At 53.2% G+C, this 23,788-nt stretch overlaps 2 protein-coding genes across 2 annotated transcripts in view; both read right to left on the reverse strand.

The window, feature by feature from the left end:
• BMP8A (bone morphogenetic protein 8a) overlaps nt 1-23,788 on the reverse strand; it is a 40,667-nt gene that overhangs the window by 2,360 nt on the left and 14,519 nt on the right. The window contains exons 2-6 of the mRNA NM_001206869.2: nt 21,247-21,436; nt 20,674-20,822; nt 3,001-3,201; nt 2,192-2,271; nt 1,599-1,709 (exon numbers count right to left, since the gene is read on the reverse strand). Coding sequence (NP_001193798.2) covers nt 1,599-1,709; nt 2,192-2,271; nt 3,001-3,201; nt 20,674-20,822; nt 21,247-21,436 — 731 coding nt within the window. The remainder of the gene's footprint in view (nt 1-1,598; nt 1,710-2,191; nt 2,272-3,000; nt 3,202-20,673; nt 20,823-21,246; nt 21,437-23,788) is intronic.
• LOC100297708 (succinyl-CoA:3-ketoacid coenzyme A transferase 2, mitochondrial) lies at nt 16,932-18,764 on the reverse strand. The gene has a single exon (XM_002686464.6). It carries the CDS (start codon nt 18,686-18,688, stop codon nt 17,135-17,137), a length of 1,554 nt encoding a protein of 517 aa, XP_002686510.1. The 5' UTR covers nt 18,689-18,764; the 3' UTR covers nt 16,932-17,134.

Here is a 23,788-nt window from a genome sequence, read left to right on the forward strand (position 1 = left end):
TAGGGTCCTGCAGGGCCTCACACACATGGGGATGGAAGCAGAATCGCTGATTCCCTCCAATCCGTTCTTCCACCCAACACCTTCACTGCCCCCTCCTCGTCCTGGGGGAGGGTCTCACCTGGAGGCCTGGGTTCCTGCCCTCCTGCCTCCACTGTCCACATCTCACCCCACCAGGTGCCTGGTCCTCCTGTGGGGACCACAGCAGCTCCTCATTCCTCCCTGCCTCCTCCACCCTTGACCCCACGGTCTGTCCTGCAGCTGCCAGAGATGCTTCCAGAGAGTGCCCAGATCAGGCCCTGCTTCTCTGAAATCTACTCCAGCCCCTCAGTTTACTTGGGATTAAATCTACCACCTGCCGAGCCTGTGGGAGAGGCCCTGCCCGCCCCCACATCACCTCCCTCCGTCCTTCTCCCCTCCAAGCCAGGGTCCTTGAGCCCACCCAGCTCACTCCAGTCTCCCCCTCCTCAGGGGACCCACCGTGGTGGCTGTCCTTTATTCTCGTGTTCACTGACAGCCTCCCCAGAGGGCAGCCGCTGCCTTGACAGCACCGAGCACAGAGCTGGTGCTCCCTCCTGCTGACTGACAGCTCAGGGGCTGAGGGGCGGGGCTGCTGCAGAGCCAGGGGACCAGTCCGGTGAGGGGCAGCGCCGTCATCACCCTGTGCCCCCCTCATAGGGCAGAGAGAAGCCCACACACGGCTCATCACCCCTGAGATTCTGCAAGGAAGGTGGCTCCTGGAGGAGGGGGTGTCCAGCAAACCCCACGTGACCACTGGGAAAGGAGGCATTACCAGGCGTCCAGGCTGCTTTCTTAATTCACTCACTCTCACTCTGGCAACACCTTGAACAGCCTCTAACTAGAGTGCCCAGGTCAACGTTCTACAAATAAGGCTCAGCACACACACACACACAAACCACTGCAAACACTTAGCAATAAGCAGCCTCAACCATGTTCCTACTAGAAACTTCCAGCATTTAAAGTTACCCCAGACACCAGGGCATCAGAAGATCTGTAGAAAGACAAAGAGCAAGAGGGACCCGGAAGAAAAACAACAGGAGAGGACCGGGAGGGGAAGCCGAAGCCAGAAGGGCACAGGGCAGCCCGCGACTCTCGTGCAGGGAGAGGACAGAACCTCCACGTGTGTAACTCAGCCCGACCCCCAGGGTGTGTGTCCCCCAGGAGGCCAAACTCGACAGTGAACGCGGTGCACATGTGTGTACCTGGGGCACGGGTAGTCGTGTGGGATGCCCACCGGTCATGAACGTGCAGTGCCTCTGACCACCAGCAGGCAGGCCCACCCCATGGATGTGAATGTCCCCCGTGTGGACATGGAGTGCACACGTGTGTATGTGTGCACACCAGTCAGCAAGAGCCTGCTGCATGCTGTTCAGGTTCGTGGGACGCAGGGTCTCCATACACAGTGGCCATACAGGGACCTGTCTCTGTACGGCCGTGGGATTTCACTGCACGTGCAGGCTGGGTTTCCACGTGAAGAAGGCTCGCTGACACAGCAGTCCACGGTCACCTCCTGGCTGCACGCCCCCTCCCCAGGGCGAACCCCTCCCCCAGGTGTCCGGGCAGGAGGGCGCGGTACTGACCAGGGACTGCAGGATGGCGTGGTTGGTGGCGTTCATGCAGGAGTCCAGCGGGAAGGAGCACTCCCCTTCACAGTAATAGGCTGAGTAGCCTTGGGGGGCGATGACCCAGTCCTGGGGGGTAGTGGGAGAAGGTGAGTCCCATCCATGTGCCCTCCCAGCTCTTCATCCAGCACCTGTCACAGCACAACTCAGGGCTGCCCCCTCCCTCCCTCAGCCTCAGGACAGCTCCCGGGGCAGAGTGCCACACCCCCCAGGTCAGACATCCACTGAAGTCCCTCGGTGAACAGAGCTGGACACGAGCTCCGTCCCCTCCACACGCCGTCAGCGTGCAGCTGCGTCCTCCCCCGCTGCCCCCAGTCACAGCCCCGCCAGAGGCACTGCCCACCCTGGCCTCAGCTTCCCTGCTGCAGCTCGGACATTTTATGGCTGAGGACTCAGTCTCCATAGTCATGGTTTTACAAAACAGCCCTTTTCCCTTCTCCCTTTAGAGAACTTGGAAAACAGAGGAAAATAAAGACAAAGTTCTCTGTGGGTCTACCTCCCCTGGGACACAGGTGGGGACAGTCATTTTGGAAAGGAGAGTCGGAACTCACCAGCCAGCCCAGGTCCTGGAAGCTCACGTACAGCTCGTGCCGACGGCACACCTGCCGGCCGTGGGAGCCGTGGACGTTGTCTGCAGGGACACGAGGGGCAAGGGCTTTGCTGGGCTGCTGTTCCCAGGGTGGGGGACGCCATGAGGCGCACGTTTGTTGAATAATAAATGCTGGGAAACTAACCCATTTGGTCTCATAAAGCCCATGTCTGCAGCTCTGCTGGTGCCATGACCCAGTTCAAGAACTTTCGATGGCTCCCTCTGGTGGCAGTCACTTCACACTCAGCCCAGCCTCCCCTGACTTTCAGCCTGTGGGGTCCTGATAATCCAGTAAAAGCCCCGGGGGCCCTCGGCCATCCAGGGGCCCCTCCTCCTCCCCCCCCCCCCCCCCCCGCCCCGCTCCGGAGTCACCCCGACCTCCCCCGCCTCTCCTGCCATGCCCATTCCGCAGGACATGTGCTCCCATTAAGGTCAAGCAAAGGCTGGCTCCCGTGAAGGAAAGGGCCCCTGGTGGCCTTGATCCTGCGGGGCTCGGCCTGGTGGGGTGACCTTCACACAAACGCCTGGACCCTGCAGGGGCCCCTGGTTCTGACAGAGACCAGGGCGAGGCCTGCTGAGCCCCCGAGGGCAGAGAAGGGACTTTGGGGCCGCGGGGGCAGCAAGGGTGGATGCTCAGAGCCCTGGAGACTGTGGGGGGGTCGCTCCGCAGGGGGCAGGGCAGAGGGTGTCAGGAAAGGCGGCGGGGTGACCGTCGGCCTGACCGCGCTGAGGCCAGAGGGGCTCCGTCCCCGCCTCCGTCCCCAGGCTCACCAAAGATCCCCGGCAGTTTGTTCGGGGGCGGTAGCTCGTTGGTCCTTTTCGGCGGCCTCCTCTTCAGGGGCCTCACTGCCCGAGGGGCTCGGGCGGGGCCCGGGCCGGGGCTCGCCCTGAAAAAGGTGACCACGAAAGGCTGTTTGGAGCGCGGAGCCTGTCGCCCCAGCAGACCGGCCAGGCCAGGATCCACACTGCGCCCTGAGATGGAGAGAGCAGAGAGGGGTCACTCAAGGGCGGGCACTGCGCAGGGACACAGCGGGGACCTCTCTGGGCGGGCCAGGAGCTCAAGGCTGAGGCCTCGGGGGGACCCACTGGGCCTAGGTTTCCTCTCTGAAGACCCGAGTCCCCAGTCCAGCCCCAGCCCCTCAACCTCCCTGCCCGCTCTCCCGCCTCCCCACTGCCGGAGCCAGCGCGTCTACGGGGTGGGGGAGGGCCTCGTGAGCCCAGAGTCAGAATTAGCGATGATTGAGGGCGTCTCTGGCGGTAACAGCGCTTTACAGCTTTCAGTCAGTTCACTTGAGGCTCTCAGCCGGTCTTCACGGTAACCCTGAAACCATCATTTCACTGAAAAACAGCCGCTCAGTGACGGCCCAGAGCCCCACTGCTGGGGACTCTCAGAACCAAAGTTCCCACCTCTGTCCTGGGGCTCGAGCTCCCACCCCATCCTTTCTGGGGATCAGTGTAAGATTTACAGCCCTCACTGGGGAAGGGGCGGACTCAGTGCCTGCTCTTCTGAGCACCGCCCAAGAGCAGGCTGTTCACGTCCCCTGAAGGCCCCAAAGGAGACCCCAGGCTCAGCAGGTGGAGACATTTACCCCACGTCCCAGAGTTGGGTTTCAGTTCAATTCAGTTCAGTCGCTAAGTCGTGTCTGACTCTTAGTGACCCCATGAATTGCAGCACACCAGGCTTCCCTGTCCATCACCAATTCCCGGAGTTCACTCAGACTCACGTCCATCGAGTCAGTGATGCCATCCAGCCATCTCATCCTCTGTCGTCCCCTTCTCCTCCTGCCCCCAATCCCTTCCAGCATCAGAGTCTTTTCCAATGGGTCAACTCTTCGCATGAGGTGGCCAAAGTACTGGAGTTTCAGCTTTAGCATCATTCCTTCCAAAGAAAGCCCAGGGCTGATCTCCTTCAGAATGGACTGGTTGGATCTCCTTGCAGTCCATGGGACTCTCAAGAGTCTTCTCCAACACCACAGTTCAAAAGCAAACTCGGCGCTCAGCCTTCTTCACAGTCCAACTCTCACATCCATACATGACCACAGGAAAAACCATAGCCTTGACTAGACGAAGCTTTGTTGGCAAAGTAATGTCTCTGCTTTTGAATATGCTATCTAGGTTGGTCATAACTTTTCTCCCAAGGAGTAAGCGTCTTTTAATTTCATGGCTGCAGTCACCATCTGCAGTGATTCTGGAGACCAAAAAAATAAAGTCTGATACTGTTTCCACTGTTTCCCCATCTATTTCCCATGAACTGATGGGACCAGATACCATGATCTTCGTTTTCTGAATGTTGAGCTTTAAGCCAACTTTTTCACTCTCCACTTTCACTTTCATCAAGAGGCTTTTTAGTTCCTCTTCACTTTCTGCCATAAGGGTGGTGTCATCTGCATATCTGAGGTTATTGATATTTCTCCCAGAAATCTTGATTCCAGCTTGTGTTTCTTTCGAGTTGGGTTTAAACACGTGCATCTAATCCCAGAGCCCAAGTTCTTGTCCCTTTATGTCCTTAGCCACCAGGTTTGTGGTTTAAAAAGGAGGAAAAAGAGAAAAGGCTGCAGGCAAAGACATGCTTGGGGCCTGAGTCTCAGAGAAGTGACACTTGTAAAAGTGGAATTTTATTCATATCAGCTTAAAGCCTGAGGATGCAGGAAAAACACACTGATTATCCCTGGAAAAGTCAACTCCACCAATAAAACTATATTCCTGTACCTCATTGTATTCCCAATGACTTCTTTTTTTTTTTTTTTGTCAAAGCAAAGTAATGACTGTACAGAAACTTAGAAAAAATATCACCCATAAATCCCTCCCCTACTGCAACACAACATTTTCATTTTCCTGGGATATTTTCATATGTTAATTTAAATCGTGAGCATAACAAAGAATTCTGTATTTACTCCCAACTTTTTTTCCACATTAACTTTTTCTCCATTGTTAAGTCTTAACTATGAACATTTCAAATGTCTTCCCTTGTGGCTCATCTGGTAAAGAATCCACCTGCAATACGGGAGACCAGATTTGATCCCTGGGTTAGGAAGATCCCTTGGAAAAGGGAAAAGCTGCGCATTCCAGTATTCTTGCCTGGAGAATTCCATGGACTGTGTAGCCCATGGGGTCGCAAAGAGTCAGACATGACAGTGACTTTCACTACTTTCACTTTCTTGAGACGATATAGCTTAATATTTACATATTAGTTCATCTTTAGACATTTAGGTTATTTACTGGTTTCATTATAAAGATGAGAATATGACAGAATGTCTTCGTTTCTTTCCTTGTGGGATTTTTAAAGGAAATATAACGTAATCATGTTAAAAACAGGGACATGACTACAGGTTATGTTTCCTAAAATACAGGACCTAGCGTCCCACTTCCATGTACATTTCACCCCAGTGTTGAAATAGTGATGCACAGCCATATATATACATGCAAGTATATGTGTGTGCACACGTGTGCATTGATACAGCGAGTGTACATATATACAGATACATAAAAATATGTCTCCCATTAGTGAGTCTTATGATCCTCCACTGTACACTACAAGTCAAGGACATTGACTGCCCCAAGCACAGCCTGGCTCAAAGGTCAGTCCTTAAACATCTGTGGTTTAGCCCCAAGTCCAGGGGCCAGAGTTGACTGAACAACTAATCAACCAGAGACTAACTTTGACCTATGACATCACCTGCCACTACATGCACTGGGCTCATGAGCAGAGCTGCCACTCAGGGATGACCCTGCTGAGACAGGAGCTGACACTGAAGCGGCCCAGGGAGAAGCCATTCGGGGAGTTTGGGTCACGACAAGTGAGGGTCACAGGAAGAGCCGGCCCGTGAGGAGGCGAAGCCACAAGACACACAGCAGCCCCTCCGCAGAGGGAAGGGCCCCGAGGGCACTAGGAGGTGGCCAAGGAGTGACATAGGAAGGCTGATGGCTGTCATCCATGCAGCACTGGAGTGGAGCTCCATGCCCAGCGGACATGTGGGGTGGCCTTGGCCCAGCAACCCTCCGGGCCTGTGTGTGCAGCCCCCTGTCCTGTGAGTTCCTGGAGAGCCCTGTCCATAGACGGGCCAGGGAGACCTTGGGTGACCCAAGGCTGGGCTCACTGTAGGCTTCTCTTAGTGCAACTGTCTGGTATTGGGGTCTCCTGGGCACAGAGAGGGGGGGGTCACAGGGCAGGCCTGGACTGTCCAGGTGGTGGCGCCCAGGCTGCCTGGCTCTGGTAGGACCCTTTCGAGAAAGCAGAGCGGCAACTCCAGGAGCCTCTGGGACCCAGAGTCCCTGCTCTAGACCTGAGCTGTGAGAGTGCCGGCAGGCACGCCGTCCCTTGGCAGGGGGCCCTCCCCCACTGCAGGCCTGGATGAAGATGTGGTCTTCTGGGCCAGGCGGGCCCCGGACACTTCCACCCTCCCCCATGTTTGAGTCCTTCCCATCAGGGTCTGGGTGTCATGGTAGCTCCCCTGCCTGTCCCATCCCTGGGGACTCATCCCTCTCCCCCTGGGCCAGGCCAAGATCGCTCCCATCCCTCCCCAAGGCCTTTTTCTGCCCTGGGTGCCACCTGAGCCCCCCTGCAGCCCCTGCCCGCCCTCTGTCTGCTGCCATGGATGGCACCCTCGTGCTGCGTTGAAGGGCAGTCCAGACGCCTGGGGGCTCTGGGCAGGAAGCCAGCTGTGACCGGGCGCCTTTGTCCCGTGGGTTGTTTCCTCACCAGGAGAACTAGGAACTCAGCCCTTTTCCTTCTTCCTACTGTTGAACAGCCCTCTCACTGCTCTGCTTCTGGAAACTTCTGCCTGTCCTGGCTGCTGCTGGAAGACTCCCGACACCCAGGGCGGTCAGGTCCTCATCTCCAGAAGCCCCGGAAGGGGGCTTCCACCCAGTGCCGCCCATCCCATGCCCGCCTGGTGACGGTCCCCTTTCACCCTGTGGCTGTCCCTTCGGGTACACTATCTCCACTTTAGGATCTGGGCCTCTCGCCAGGGTGAGGCTCCAGGGAGGCCTCTCCAAAAGGCCTTCCTGGACCAGCTGGAGCTTCGTGTTCTTACCCACGAGCTCCTGTCTGGTGTGTGGAGCCCTAGGGCCACACTGAGAAAGCGTGAGCTCCACAGCAGGCTTGTGTTGAAACACACACACACACACATTTTTTTCTCCCTAGCTTGTGAGACTGTGGATTCAGGATGAAGTACCTCTCTGCCCCTCTTGGGTTTCAAGGGAGTATGAGCAAGAGGCCGGTTTAGGCTACAGGACAGAGCGGAAGGGTCTAGTGTCTGATCTGGACAACATAGGAACACTATGATTTGCGATGGGAAAACCCACTGAAGTCCACTGGTCAGGTTTCTAGAACCCCTCCTACCTAAGTCACAGCCTCTGGCCACACACAGGCAGACTGTTTATTCAGAGGAGACTTCCCTGAGGAATGTTAGCACCCACAGTCTCTCCCTCTTCAGCTGACCCTCTGACCAGTTTACTAGCTGCCTAAACAGTCTTTTTCCCTTCTAGAGACATCCATTTAGCTACAAGAAGGAGAAATGTGGGAGGCAGAGGAGGTGAGGCTACAAGTAAAAGAGTGACAGAATGAAAGGCCCTAGAAAAAAAGTCAGAGGGCCAAAGGAAAACCATCTTTCATTCAGACAGCATTTCTCCTGATCACAAAAAATTCACATTTATGCAGATTTTCATGGTTCTAGTAAAACAGAGCCTTACTGTAGACTCTGGGTGTTGTTCTATAATAGGGGTAGGGCTGCTGCTGCTGCTAAGTCGCTTCAGTCGTGTCCAACTGTGTGACCCCAGAGACGGCAGCCCACCAGGCTCCCCCGTCCCTGGGATTCTCCAGGCAAGAACACTGGAGTGGGTTGCCATTTCCTTCTCCAATGCATGAAAGTGAAAGTGAAGTCGCTCAGTCGTGTCCGACTCCTAGCGACCCCATGGACTGCAGCCCACCAGGCTCCTCCGTCCATGGGATTTTCCTGGCAAGAGTACTGGAGTTGGGTGCCAGGTAGGGCAGGCACAACCTAATCTGCCCTGCTCAGCCGTTGGTCGGCACTGCAATGGGCCCCACCCCCAAGCGAGTAACTCAAGGAGGTACCATTAGTGGTTCCACTAAGCCATTGGTCGGCACTGAAGTAGGCCCCGCCCACTCCCCTTCCTCTGTATAAAAGGAGCCCACGTTTGGCCTGGGACAAGATAGTTTTTTCTAAGGCCCTAGCTTGCCGTCTTCTTGGTCTGCTAGCTTTCTGATTAAAGTCATTCTTCCTTGTCCCAACAACTTGTCTCCCAATTTATTGGCCTGACATTTGGTGAGCAGAACTAGCTTGGGCTCAGTAACAAATTTTGATGAGCCAGCCAGGAGGAGCCTTGATGCTTGTGGCTAGCTGGCCCCACGTAGGGTATTTTCCGGTAAGGCCTTAGGAGCTGCTGGGACCACTTGTCCTGAGGGTCTAACCTTCAAAATTCCCTGAAGTGGCCCTGGTTGCCCCAGGGCATGGCAGTTGGAGCAAGGAACTGACATTCGGGAGCCAACAGGTTCCCTATACCATATACAGCCGTGAAGGTTTTCTCTTCTCAGTTAAGGCTTTTTCCTTTAAGGGAAAAGCCAATTTGTTCATTTGACTGGGATATCTTGTTGGAGAGGGAAATTTTTGGACTCTTCCTGTTGTGAACCAGTTCACTGGGTTTTGTTTGGCATTTGTTCAGGATGGAATCTCTTTGTGCTTTTGATATTCAAATTTCTTGTGTTGGTGTGTGTTTTGTTGTTCTTTTTTTAAATGTATTTATTTTAAAATTTTATTATTTACTAATATATTTTTATTTCTAGCTGCACTGGGTCTTTGCTGCTGCACGTGGGCTTTCTCTAGTTGTGGCGAGTGGGGGTTACTCTTTGTTGTGGAACACGACCTTCTCATTGCAATGGCTTCTCTTGTTGCAGAGCACAGGCTCTAGGTGCACAGGACCCATGTCCCCTGCATTGCCAGGCTGATTCTTAGCTATTGGACCACCAAGGATGTCCGTGTTTTGTTATTCTTGAACTTATAAATATGGGAATTGTTTGTCCCATCATCTCAGGAACATCTGTCCCTAAGGAAAGCTCTTTGGAGTGTATCTTAAATAAATGGGTAAAAATATAGCTGTGGGCCTATGACTAAGAAAGAGATGATATTCTTCTGGAATAGTGTGTGGCCCTGGGACTTCCTTGATGGTCCAGTGGTTGGGAATCTGCCTGCTAAGGCAGAGTACACAGGTTTAATCCCTGTCCAGGAAGATCCCGCATGCTTTGCAGCAAAACTCACGAGCCTGCACCACAACTACTGAAGCCGGTGTGCCCTAGAGCCTGGGCTTGCAACAAAGAATAGCCCCTGCTGGCCACAACTAGAGAAAGCCCATGTGCAGCAATGAAGACCCCGTGCAGCCAAAAAATTTAAAACAATTAAATTAAAAAAAAAATAGTATGTGGCCCCAGTATACATTAGGATCAGGAGAGCAATGACCCTTGAACGGCTCACCTAATTATTATACAGTCTTGCATTACAATTGTTTTGTGAAAGAGCATGTAAAAATGATGAGATCCTGATGTAGAAGCATTTATGCTACTGTATCAGGAGGAGAAGGCAGAGGCTGCTGCATCATGGTAACAGCGACTAAAGGGAAAACCTGTTCTACAAGAGGGAGGGAAGAAAGCGAAAGTGAGGACATGTTATTTCAAAACTTGAAACTCCTCTCTGGCCAACCTAGCTCTCCCACTGGCTGAGCAGACAGCAGTTGTTCTAGCCACCCCACACCCACCATGCTACCAACGTGTTTACTGCCTCCTGTTTCCCCTACTTATGGGGATCAGTTAGAGGTTCTATGTTAACCCCCAGCTTCCCCGATAGCTCAGTTGGTAAAGAATCCACCTTCAATGCAGGAGACCCCGGTTGAATTCCTGGGTTGGGATGATCCCCTGGAGAAGGGAAAGGCTACCCACTCCAGTATTCTGGCCTGGAGAATTCCATGGACTGTATAGTCCATGAGGTCGCAAAGAGCTGGACACAACTGAGCGTCTTTCACTTCACTTCATGTTAACTCCCAGGCACAGGGACCTGGTTTGGTGTCACCATTTAAGACCCAATAGGGCACCCAGTTTGGACCGGGAGCCACTTCTGGGACAGGGCAATTTTCTTTGTGCTGATATCCTGTAGGAGGTTTTAATGCAGATGGCCAGCCGGCTTGGTTTCTATGGATGCACAAGCCATTCTCAACTCCAGATCTGTTTAATTGGAAAACCCAATAACCCTACATACTGAGAGGACCCCTTCCATATGACTGAACTTTTCACTGCTAGCTTTGCCACTCACTATTCCTCCTGGGCAGGCACTCATACTCGTATGAATATGATGCTTGCTGGGGATGAAAGAAGGATAGTCTTTGACAAGGTTAGAGAGGAAGCAAACCAGCTTCATCTAGCAGATCCAGATGGAATTCCAGAAGCAAACCTGGCAGTCCTTATTGCCGAGACCAACTGGGATCCTAATAATGGAGACAAGCTGCTCCTAAAGCATTATAGGAAGTGTGGGTCTTTGAAAGATCAGGCAAAAGACTTAAACAAAATTCAAGAGATACACCAAAAACTCAGTGAGGATCCATCAGAGTCTCTAGAAAGAATTTATCAAGCTTATAGGCACAATACTGGTGCAGATCCCGAGGCCCCTGAAAATATGAGAATGGTAAATATGACCTTCATTGGGCAAAGCGCCCAGATATAAGAAGAAAATTACAAAAATCAGATGGTGCCTTTGGAATGAGCCCTTCTCAATTGATAGATGTTGCTTTTAAGATGTTCAACAACAGGGAACAAGGTCAGAGTAAGAGGATGCAAGACAGAACATAACTTTTCTGGCCACAGCGTTGGATTCCTGGAAAGCAAGTACCCAGGAGAGAAGTGAGCCCACACGGGGAGGAAACAATGTGTTTACTGTAAGAAGGAAGGGCACAGAAGGAGTGTCCCGGGCTGAAGAATAAAAGAGTAAAACAACAAAAGAAAGACAGGAGCCTCCCATCTGGTAGAAAGATAGGAACACTCAGATGATGAATGAAGAGGCCTGGGGGCTCCCTTAGACTTGAGGTGCCCAATTCCACTTTCCCCGCAGGGTCCCAGGTAACTGACAGTGAGGGACAAGTTGACTGACTTTCTGATTCGTAGACACCAAGGTGACACAGAAAACATCTCAGTCCATCCTGGTCTCAAGAGTTTCTGGAAAAGTACAAAATTATTCTTTCTTACAGACCTCTAGAATGCCAGTTAGGTGACCTCATCTTGAAACACAGTTTCTTATATATGCCAGCATGTCCAATCTTTTGGGTTGAGATCTCGTTTGTAAATTAAATGCTCAAGTAACTTTTTTTTGTCAAAGTAGCTTGACATCAGGGTCCCACCAGAGCATGCTGTAAGCTACAGATGGCATTCATAGACACCCCAGAAAAGGTGACAGAGATCTTCCCCACCGCTTCTGCCCTTGAGGTCTAAAAAAAGGTAAGGCTGGAAGTATGGGCTGATGGCACCCCAGAAGGCCAAAAATGCATGGCTAATATAAGTCCCATTAAAAAGGGACACTGGGACACCTAATCTAAAACAATACCCTCTGAGGCAAGGGACCCAAAAGGGAGTTCAGCTAATTCTTGAAAAAACTCTTAAAACAGGACTGACTAAACATTGAAGGTCCCCGAATAACACCCCATCCTCCCAATCAAAAAGCCAAACTTGGACTTTCCGGGTGGTGCAGTGGATAAGATCCGCCTGCCAATGCACGGGACATGGGTTCAATTCCTGGTCCTGGAAGATTCCACATGCCGAGGAGCACCTAAGCCCGTGAGCCACGACTACTGAGACAGTGCGGAAACTACCGAGGCCCGTGAGCCTAGAGCCTGTGCTTTGCAACGAGAAGTCACAGCAGTGAGAAGCCCTCGCAGCGCAACAAAAGAGTAGCTCCTGCCAGCTGCAACTAGAGAAAAAAGTGCAGTAAGGAAGACCCAGAGCAGCCAAAAATAAAGATAAATAAAAAATTTTTTAAATGCCAAACTGAACAGAGTATCACTTTGTCCAAGACTCAAGGGCTATTAATGAAATAGTTCAAGGTTTGCACTCTGTGGTACCTAATCCATTGTTGTTTATTTGCTAAGTCATGTCCAGCTCCTTTGCAACCCATGGACTGCAGACCACCAGGCCCCTTTGTGCATGAGATTTCCTAGGCAAGAAGACTGGAGTGGGTTGCCATTTCCTTCTCCGGGGGATCTTCCTGACCCAGGGATCGAACCCATATCTCTTGTATTGGTAGGTGGATTCTTTACCACTGATCAACCTGGGAAGCCCAACCTAATCCACACACTCTGGTTAGAACTCTTCTGGGAGAAAATAACTTGTTCTCAGTTTTGGACTTGAAAGATGCCTTTTTTTCTGCATTCCTATTGCAGAAGAATCACAGCAGCTGTTTGCTTTTGAATGGCAGGACCCAGAAGCACAGAGTCCGATAGTATTGTTGGACAGTCCTGCCTCAAGGACTTAAGAATTCCTCCACCTTGTTCAGAGATAACGTTAGCTAGGGACCTGAGAAACTTGATATTGGATGAAAAACTCTTATTCCAATATATGGGCAATATGCTTTTAGCAAGACTCACACATGATAAATGTCTACAAGATACCATAAGAACCCTGAATTATTTGGCTGATTGTGGATATAAGGTCTCCCAGAAAAAGGCCCAAGTACGTAAGCAATAAGTCACATATCTGAGTTTTGTCCTTTCCCATGGACAGTGAGGGCTTTCGCCTGCAGGTAATCACAGGCTTGGGAACACCCAAGATTCACAGACAACTCAGGGGGTTTCTGGGAATGGCAGTATTCTGTTGGATTTGGATCCTGAACTACGGGCTCATAGTAAAGCCCCTCTATGAAGCTTTAAAGGGACATGATTTTGAGCCCCTTACTTGGAGTATGGAATGCAAAAATACATAAATGGGGCCTAACCCACAAAGGACCATCCAGTGAGTCACTCAAAATTGCATGATTTGTGTGAAAAATAACCCCAAGACTGCTGTCAGACCTCCCCAGATAGGGACTCAACACAGAGGAGCCCGCCCCACTGAGGTCTGGCAAACAGACTTCACTCAAATGCTTTGAGTCACAGGAAATTTCAGATGCCAGCTAGTATTTGTGTACACTTTTTCAGGGTGAGTGGAGGCATATCCCACCAGGAAAGAAAAAGCCTCTGAAATGCTTAAGGTTCTCCTTAAGGAAAGTAAAAGTGTAAGCTGCTCAGTTGTGTCCAACTCTTTGCAACCCCAAGGACTGTAGCCTGCCAGGCTCCTCTGTCCATGGAATTCTCTAGGCCAGAATCCTGGAGTGGATAGCTGTTCCCTTCTCCAGGGGAATCTTCCCAACCCAGGGATCAAACCCAAATTGCAGGTGGATTCTTTACCATCTGAGCCACAAGGGAAGCCCTCCTTAAGGAAATAGCCTCCCAATTCAGACTGCTTCACTCCCTTCAAAGTGATGACAGGCCTGCTTTTGTCTCTAGCAAAACCCAAAGAGTGTCTAAGGCACTGCAAATTACTTGGAAGCTACATTCATCCTAGAGAACACAATCAGCAGAAGAAAAAAAAAACAAGAAAATGAACCATACATTAAAGAGCAGCATTGCTAAAATATGTGAAGAGACTAATTTAATTTGGGATACAGCCTTGCCAGTTGCCCTGCTACTAGTCAGAGTGGCTCCTAGAAGTAGGCTTAATTAAGCCCCTCTGAAATATTGTATCATTGTGGTCATTCCAGATGTCTGCCCGGGCAGGAGAGTCTATAAGTGCTCTGAAAGATCTAGCAGTTGCCAATTATGTGAAAACTCTGGGCACTATACTAATCTCTGTTCATGAGTTTGCTTCCAGCAGGTCTGACTATCCAATTGAGGTAGGCTCGCATCCTTTTGCGTCTGGAGACCAAGAGAGTTTTCTCTCATTAAAACCCAGAGAGAATAAGGGCCTGAGCATCAGCTGATTGCAAGTGGACAGGCCCACACGTGGTCCTTACCATGCACTCATCTGTCAGTTTAGCTGGAGTAAAGCCATGGATTCATCACACTTGGGTTAAGATAGCCCATTGTCATCAGAAAATGACCCAGCTCTTGGGATTTCCCTTGTGGTCCTATGCCTAAGACTCTATGCTTCCATTTCAGGGGGCCTGGGTTCCATCCCTGGTCAGGGTACTGGGTCCTATGTACCGTCAAATAAATATTTTAAAAAGGGAGAAAATGACCCAACTCCTGAGAGACCTAGAGAGCAACGGGTTTGTGAACCCTTAGAAGATTTAAGGTTACTCTTTGAAAAGGGTAAATACTGAGACTAAATTTTCATGGTAGGTACTTCCCTGGTGGGCCAATGGTTAAGAATCTGCCTTCCAATATAGAGGATGTGGGGTCAATCCCTGGGAACCTGGATCTCACATGCTGTGGGGCAAATAAGCCTGGCATGCCACAACTACTGAGCCCATGCACCACAACTAGAGAGAAACCTGTGAACCTGTGTGCCACAACGGAAGATTCTGCAGGCCACGACAAAGATCCTACGTGCCGCAACTAAGACCTGATGCAGCCCCAAATAAATACATCTTTTAACTTTCATAGAAGGATTTCATTATGTTCAAATAGTTGTAGATAAAGAATTGTAGTGCTTACTAAAATTGTAACGAATATTCTCAAGATAAAGAATTGTAGTGCTTACTAAAATTTTAAGGAATATTCTCAACCCAAAGCTGATCAATTCCATTTCAGAATCATCTCCTCATCGCCCCTATTCAACAGGAAGTAGTCAGAAAGATCCTTGCCCCTTTTACCACAAGACTGTGAAATGGACATTGGCAGTGGGGAACAGGGGCGCGGCAGGCACAACCTATAGCAGACTTGCTCAGCCATTGGTCGGCACTACAGTGTCCCTCTCCGAAGACCCTCCCCTAAATGAATTACTGTCAACAAGCAACTGTTAGTGGTCCCAGTAAGCCATTGGTTGGCACTGCAGTAGTCCCCTCCCCCTCCTCTGCATAAAAGGGGCCCAAATTGGGACTGGGACAAGACGGTTTTTTTGAGACGCTAGTCTGCCATCTTCTCGGCCTGCTAGCTTTCTTATTAAAGTCATTCTTCCTTGCCCCTAAAAGTTGTCTCCGGATTGGTTGATTCGTCAAGGGGGGAGCAGAGAGAACTTATGCTCCGTAACAGTTTCTCCTCCATTACTTTCCCCTACATTTCAGGACCCACTTATGACAGCAGAAACTTCAATGAAACCCTTACTGTGGGATCATCTCAAGCTGCAAAGAATTTAAGGTAAATATTGTAATAGAGCAGTGAGGGCAGCCCCTAATCTGCAGCCATTACTGCTTCTCATTACTCAGCATCCTGTTACCAAGCAACGGGTCCTGCTCAGCCATTGGTCGGTGCCTCGGTGGGCCTCCCCCATAAGCAACCAACTGTCAATGAGTGACCATTACTGGCCTTGCTCAGTCATTGGTCGGTGCTATAATAGATCCCGCCTGCTGCTGCTGAGGCTGCTGCGAAATCGCTTCAGCGGTGTCCGACTCTGTGCGACCCCGTAGACGGCAGCCCACTAGGCTCCTCCGTCCCTGGGGTCCTCCAGGCAAGAATATTGGAGTGGGTTGCCATTTCCTTCTCCAACGCATGCATGCATGCTTAGTTGCTTCAGTCCTGTCCGACTCTATGCAACCCTATGGACAGCAGCCCACCAGGCTCCTCTGTCCACAGGATTCTCTAGGCAAGAATACTGGAGTGGGTTGCCATTTCCTTCTCCAATGGGCCCTGCCTACAAGCCACTAATTGTCAAGAAAGGAAAGTTAGTGAGGGGATTCAGAAAACAGTGGAGTGATGGTCATGAGGTGGAGAGTGAGGTAACAGGTAGATCCTGGCTTTCTCCCGGAAGCCCTCCAGCTCACCCAGGCTTGGGCCAGCAGGTGAGCCGGCGTGCCCAGGGAACAGACTGAGGGCTGTATCCTGCAGGGCTCCAGAGCCCTCACCAAGGCCATCAACTAGCCTTGGCCCAGGCCTTGAGGCAGCAGTGAACCTCTCCCCAATCCTTGTCTCTGTGGCCAGATAGCAGTGGCAGTCTGCCTGGGTCGCAGTTTGTGGGACCTGATCTCCCCCCTCTTTGGATGGCCTGAGGAGCTTGAGAGCTGGTTGGATTGGGTGCCTGGCTCCTTCAGTGATGATAGCTGGGCAGAGTCTGGGAACCTGGCCCTCAGGGCGCTGCCAACTGAGATCTGCCTCCTCTTAGCCAGGACTGAGACCTTGGAGGGTGAAAGTTGTGCCTTGGGACCTTTCCCTTTCTTGTCAGGGCAGAGAATAACATTCATTTGGTAGAGACTTACAGGAACATCCTTACCTGACAATGACCTGACTTTAAGAGCAAAGGATCTGTCACCAAGAAGTTTGTAACAACTAATCAGGACCCCCCCTCACCTTGCCTATAAAAGGGCTTTGCTGAAAGTTTTCAGGGTTCTTAGGGCATGAGCCATGCATCTCCTTGCATGGCCCTGTAATAAACCTTTCTTTGTTCCAAACTCCAATGTTTTAGTATTGTTTGGCCTCACTGTGCATCAGGCACAAGGAGTTGCATTTTCAGTAACAATATCACAGACAGTGAGGAGGGTGAGGGAAACAGCTTTCTCAGAACTCACAGGACATACAAGGCAGTGTCTCTGTTTTCCTTTAATTTTTAATCAAAGGCACGTCTCTCCTGAGAGAACCTAGGCTATCCAGGGGCAGCCAGCCTGGGATGGCAGGACAAAGCTGGCCAGATGCTGGTATGCTGGTATGTGACTGTGGCTTCCTTGGAATGCAGTCCTGGGAGGTGACGGCAGAAGCGCACGCTCGGGGACCGAGGTTCACTCTCGGGCTACATTTTGACCTGCTGCATGGGTCTGAGGCTCGGGGAGACGGCAAAGGGGCTCCCCGTGCTCTTTTTGATGTCCTCCACTGTTAGGCCGTCCCAGAGCTCCATCAGGGTCAGCCCTGTCTTCTTGTGCACGTCAAACACGGCCTTCTCGGTGATGATTCGGTCCACGCACCGCTTCCCAGTCAGTGGCATGGTGCACTTCTCCACGATCTTGGGTTCGTTGGCCTTGTTGCAGTGCTCCATGGTGACTACCCCTCGTGTCTTGGAACTGGACACCAGATCCATCGCACCCCCCATGCCTGTCACCTTCTTGCCGGGTATCATCCAGTTAGCCAGGTCACCGTATTTGGAAACCTGCATGGCTCCCAGCAAGGTCAGGTTGATGTGCCCCCCTCGAATCATGGCAAATGATTCATCGCTAGAGAAAAAAGAGCCCCCGGGAAGAAGGGTGACTGTCTGCTTGCCTGCGTTGATGAGGTCCGCGTCCACCTCCTCTTTTAATGGAAAGGGACCCAAGCCCAAGATCCCGTTCTCACTGTGAAGGTGCACGGTGATGTTGGGGCTGATGTAGTTGGGGGCCAGGAGAGGGATGCCGATGCCCAGATTGGCGTACATGCCGTCCTCAAATTCAAGAGCTGCCCGCTTGATGATCCGTGTCCTTATGTTATCTGAAGACGTGCAAATTTCATCATCCTCTTTCCGGACGGTTAAACGCTCAATTCTTTTCTCATATTTTTCCCCCTGTATTATGCGATCTACATAAATGTTAGGAACATGGATGTCTTCTGGGGCAAAGGACCCCACGTCCACAATTTCTTCAACCTCCACCACGGAGGTTCTGGCGGCTTTGCACATGGGCACGTTGAAGTTCCTGGCGCTGGCCCTGAAGATGACATTTCCTGCCCAGTCGGCCTTCCACCCTTTCACCAAAGCAAAGTCAGCGGTGATGGCGTGTTCCAGCAGGTAGTGCTGCCCACGGAACTCCCTCACCTCCCTGGGCTGGCTGAGGATGGCGATGTGGCCGTCTGGTAAGTACCTGATGGGTGCGCCTCCCTCCTGGACCAAGGTCCCGTAGGCCGTGGGGGTGTAGAAGGCGGGCACACCGGCGCCCCCTGCGCGGATGCGCTCGGCCAGGGTGCCCTGGGGCGTGATCTCTAGCTCCAGCTCACCCGCCAGGTACTGGTGCTCACAGAGCGAGTTCTCCCCCAGGTAGGAGCAGATGATGCGGGTGATCTGCTTGGTCCCCAGTAAAAGGCCGAGACCGAAGCTCTCCACCCCCACGTTGCTGCTGATCACAGTCAAGTCCTTCACGCGGGTCTTCAGCAGCGCCCCTATCAGGTTCTCCGGGATGCCGCAGAGCCCGAAGCCCCCGATCATGATCCTCGAGCCATCAGTGATGTCTCCCACGGCCTTCACCGGGTCCGTGTAGAACCTGACGCGCGCGCGGGCGCTGCAGGCGAAGCCGCACGCGCCACCCTTCGCCAGCGCGCGCCCCGAGCGGCCGGCGGGGACCCGGCGCCCGAGCACCGACGCCAGGAGCCGCAGGGCCGCCATCGTCCGCTCCGCTCCGGCTCGGGCTCCGGGCCCAGCGGGGACAGGCGTGGACAGGAGGCAACCGCGCGTCCCCGCCCGCGCGTCACAGAGCAGGGGGCGCCCAGCCGTGATGGGCCCGCCCGCCCGGTTCCCGCCGCTCCGCTCCGTCTCCGCGCTCCGAGGGCCCGAGGGGCCGAGCTTCCCGGGCCGCGAAGGCGGGAGGCGGGACCGCCTGGATCATCTGGAGGACCAGAGGGATCCCGGGCCTGACTCGGAGACCCCGAGGCGACGTCCCTCCCGGGAAGCCTGGGCGCCGGCCTCCTGCTCTCTCCATCGCCACCCTTCCTCCCAGGCGCGCTACTCCCGTCGCAGCCCACCCCCCAGAATTCCACCTCTGGGGCACGGGCTCCAACACCTGTGTCCCCAGCACTCCCCGTCTAGAAACGACATTTCCACGGACGTCAAGCCGGGCCTCAACGACAGCCCCGCCGAAGACCTCTTGCTTTCCTGCATCAAACCTGCTCCTCTGTTTGTCCCCACCTCGGGCAAGAACAACACCAAACCTGTTAAAAAGAGCCACTGGCTCAGCCCTGTCACCAGCGCCTCCTCCAAGCACCCGCCTCCGTTCCCTGCCGCTGGACAAGCTCCCCCACCCCAGCTCCCACCTCGACCCTGTGAGGCTCTGGGGCCTCTCTGACTTCACTTCCGTCCCCCAGAGTCTACTCTCCCCACTGATCAGAGGATATTTATTTTGCACATAAGATAAATGGAATTTTCATTTTACAATAGTTGAGATTCAGAGAAAATACTCTAAGATTACATAGAGAGTTCTCATAGGCTCAGACCCAGTTTCACCTGGAAAGTGTTAACATTTAAACGACTGTGGTACCGTTGTTACAACTAATGAACCAATATTGGAGTCTTATTATTTACTAAACACCATGACTGACCCGGATTTCATTCGCTTCTCCATTAGTGTCTTTTTTCCTGTAGAACGTGCTTCAGTTTCAGGTTGTCTGGTGTTTTTCTCATGGTGAGACTGGGGTTCTGGGTTTCGAGGATAAAGACCACGGAGGTGAAGTGTTCTCATCTTGTCAGATCAAGGGTGTCTGGGAGCTACATGAGGTGTTCATGGGAGCCCAGGTACCTGGCTGAGGGGGTGCCGCTCAGGTTCCCCCCTAAAGTTACTGCCTCAGGCTGTGCACACTTTGGAAGGAAGTCACTAAGTGTAGCCCACACTGAAGTGGGGGAAGAGGCTACACCTCCTTGAGGGGGAGCGTCTCAGAGGGTTGTTTTATAAAAAAGCTGAATCAGATTCTGCCAGCCTCCATTGCTCTTAAATAAAATAATACTGATTTCATACTTTATATTTTGACCCCTTCTCTCAGCCTCCTCACAGTCGCTCCCTGGCCCTCTGCTCCAGCCACGGTGGCCCCTTGCTGTAGCTCAGACATACCAACGTGGGCCTACCTTCAGCATTTCTAGTCCCATTGCTGGGATAAAAGAGGCTCTCCTGCAAACACCTGCTGAATGAATGAATGAAAGCATGAATCCTTACTTTACAGATGAGGAAACTGAGACTTGGAAAGGCAAGCAACCTGCCAAGGTCACTGACTAAGAAGGCTGCAAAATCCAGATCCATACCCGGGGCTCTGCCTAGGAGTCTAAGGGTGTGGGCACATCCCCTCACCCTGCCCATGATGGAAACTCCTGGGGCAAAAGGTAGCTCTGTAGAGTAGAAAGACTCTCCCATTTCTTGGGGAGAGAAAACTTGAACTCACTCTTAGCAGCTCTAGCCTTGGTGCTGCAGAAGGAGAGGATCTCTGCCAGTAGGGGGCTTCCCGCTGTGCCACACTGTGGGACCCTTACCCCCTACCCGCTGAGTCCCCTCCACTGAGAAAGGCCAGCCCTCTGGGGCCAAATGAGGGGGCTCCAGCTGTGTCTGCTGCCAGCAGCTTCCTTGGAGGAGCCCCCAGGGGAAGGTTCGATGCTGAGCCCTGTCTTACCATCATCTGTTTCCACATAGAGGCGGAGTCCCAGGTCCTTGTTACGGCTCAAGAGCCAGCGGTCACTGGCTGCTGTCACGTCCAACACCAGCCAGCCCTCGTCCCCAGATCGGAGCGTCTGAAGATCCAAAAAGAACAAGTCAGACTCCCTGTGGACACGAAAGAACAATTAACCGAGGGCCGGCACAGCTGCCTTTGTGTTTCCAGTGCCCACCGGGGGACCGTTAGTGGGGCATCTACCCGCCTGGCTCTGGCCTGGGTGCCTTCCAGGCCTTATCTCACTGTCTACTCTACAAAGATGTTACAGAGCCTGTGTACAGATGGGGAAACTGAGGCTCAGGAGCTCAGTGACCCATCCATGGTCCCACAGCCAAGACGGGACTTGAATCCAGGACTGATGCTGGCCTGTCCCCGTGGTGAGACGAGGCCTTGGGCCAAACATCTTTCTTCTCTGAGGGTGGGCTGCCCAGGAAGCTCCCCTTCTGTCTTCTGGGAAATGCACCCCAGGGCTGGCTGGACCAGACACTCCGACAGAGATTTGAGCAGATGTGTGTGGGGCTGTGGGACAGGCACCTGTTGGACTGCTCCGGGACCACCTCGAACATGCTGATGTGGAGCGTCTGGTTGAGCGGGTGGGTGCTGGGCAGCTTGTAAATCCGGAACTCCGCGGCTGTGACGGCCTCCCCGGCCGGGATCTGGGTCAGGTCAAAGTGGAACTCCTTCCAGTGGGGCTCCTGGTGGCCCAGAGCGGGATCGCGCTCCACTGCAAGACAGAGTGGGGCTGGCGGTCACTCGAGGTTCGGGCTCGGGCTCCAGGGAGGGAGCCAGGGGCCTGGGCAGTCTGGGCGGGACTGACTCCCTCCTCGAGAACAGGCTTGTCTCAGCTCTGTCTCCTGGGTGCTCAGAGGGCTCCGAGAGCTGTGTGGTGAGATGCCTGGCTCAGCACTCGGCACGTGGCAGTGCCGCAGGGCAGCGTCCACGTCTGGCCCCCGGGCCCCAAACCCAGCCTGCCCCGCTCAGCATCCTACTGGACCCACAGATGGGGTACAGGACAGGTCCCTCCTCTGGGGAGACAGACTCCGACCCAAGGCAGAAAAGAGACATAGCTGAATCCATTTAAGTGAGACGAGGGCTCCGAGATTGGGCGTGTAGCTGACTTCAGAGCTGGTCTGGGGGTGAGAGTGGATGTGCCATGATGTCAAGGGAGAAGAAACCACAGAGGCAGGGACCAGCGTTAGTAAAGGTCTAGAGCTGAGGGACAATGGCACCAGCAGGGAGAAACAGTCATAACACCCAGCAAAGGGGGAGAGGAACAAGAGGAAAGAGGGAGAGGGATCTGAGAGAAAAGACCAGGAAGAGGCACGGTAGGGGGACAGCTCCTGGAAATGCTGGCGGGGGAAACTGGAGGGTCCCATGGCGTGATCTGAGGGGGCTTCCTGGAGGAGGTGACACCTGGACTGGCCTTGAAGGACGGGAAGGAGTCTTGGGAGGACAGGTTTTCTAGGCAGAGGGGACCTCTACACACAGGTGTGCGGAGCTGGGGCTCGTGGTGTGAGTCTGGCTGTGGTCCAGCTGCAAGGGCTGGAATCCTGGCCTCAGAGCGTGGGCTGTGCTCTGACCAGTGGAGGGCCAGGGTTCAGGGCAGCAGGGGGTCGTGGTCTGAGGGTGGAGTGGAAGCTGTGTGTGGAGGCGAGGGTAAAGCCCAGACTGCAGGGACCCGAGGCGGGCTGGTGGCGGGGCTGCTCTCACTGTCTGGGCGAGAGACCGCAGGAGTGGAGTAAACCCCACATTTCCCCAGCTGCCGGAAATGCCCAGGACAGTATATTTAGGGCATCTCACTTAGCCTCCTGTCACTTTCAAACACTAAAAATCTGTGTTTCCACAAAGCCGGGGCGGGAGCCGCCCTCAGCCTTTCCCTAAAACCAACACTGAGATTTTAATTACATGTTTGTGAGTCTTTTTAAAAATTCTCTCTCTGGCTACTGGACTCAGTGACCACAAGTCACCAGGCTGGTGCTGGAGGCGGATGTGGGAGCACTTCCTGTCCTCGCGGTGGGGACCTGGTCCAGGGATGGGCAAACAGCTGTGCTGGGCGGGGCCAGTGGACACACGTGTTTGGCAAGGAGATGGGCTTTTCATCCCCAGACCAGGGAGGAGGGAACAGAACCCCCATCATCTGACGGGGGCTGGACCCGCAGCAAATGCCCACCCAGAGCCAGGCTGTTTCGTGGGCAGCATGACACGGGCAGATCCAGGTCCTCCCACACAGGCAGGGCGTGGAGGGCAGGGTTCCGGACCTTCACCGAGGGATGCTCGCCATGAATATCACCACATGAATCCCCTCCTCCCTACAGACACACACATACACAGCTTTGGGGACAATTTCCGTGGATTAGGTGACTGCAGAGACCACCTCTGTTACGTGGCTATGGAAGCAGCCTTGATCTGCAGGGTGAAATAGGTCCAGGCTGTTGGCTGTTCCAGGGAGTGACCCCAAGAATGAAAAGGGGTCGCCCAGCCATGCCCTGTGCCGGACCCCTCTCAAAGCATCCTTAGGTGTATCTGCCCCCAAGGCACAGAGGGGGCTGACAGGTGGGTCCCTGGGAACCTGTCTGCAGGCTTGACACTGACTCACGTTGGATCCAGGACTGAGGGAACAACCGCGGACCTGCCAGCTCCGTGGGCACCAAGCTCTGTGGCCTCCCTCCCTTGCTGACCTGGGGGCCCACATGTGCTGGGTCCAGAGAGCCCTGCTCCCCTGGACTGACCTCAGCTCCCAGCTTCTGTGCTGTGGGTTTGTGAAAGCGATGCCCACCCAACCCCCACCCCATGGTTCCCGCACAGGAAACTGCCTGCCCCAGCTGTTCCAGGCAAGCGCTGGCGGTGGGACATTTTTAGGAAAATGATTTTCATCAGAAATGGATACAACTTCTGAGATGAGGCAATAAACTAGATATTACTGTCACGAGCCAAAGGAGAGCCCTCCCCTCACCCTGGCCTGCCCCGCCCCGCTTTCTTTGCTGGAACCTGTGGATGTATGGCTTTGCAGCAGTTGCTTCTGTGGATTAGGGAAGATGGTTCTCAGATGCCAGTGTTAAGGAGCAGCATTTATTGA

The sequence above is a fragment of the Bos taurus genome, chromosome 3 (genome assembly GCF_002263795.3).
Source record: "Bos taurus isolate L1 Dominette 01449 registration number 42190680 breed Hereford chromosome 3, ARS-UCD2.0, whole genome shotgun sequence".
Taxonomy (NCBI): domain Eukaryota; kingdom Metazoa; phylum Chordata; class Mammalia; order Artiodactyla; family Bovidae; genus Bos; species Bos taurus.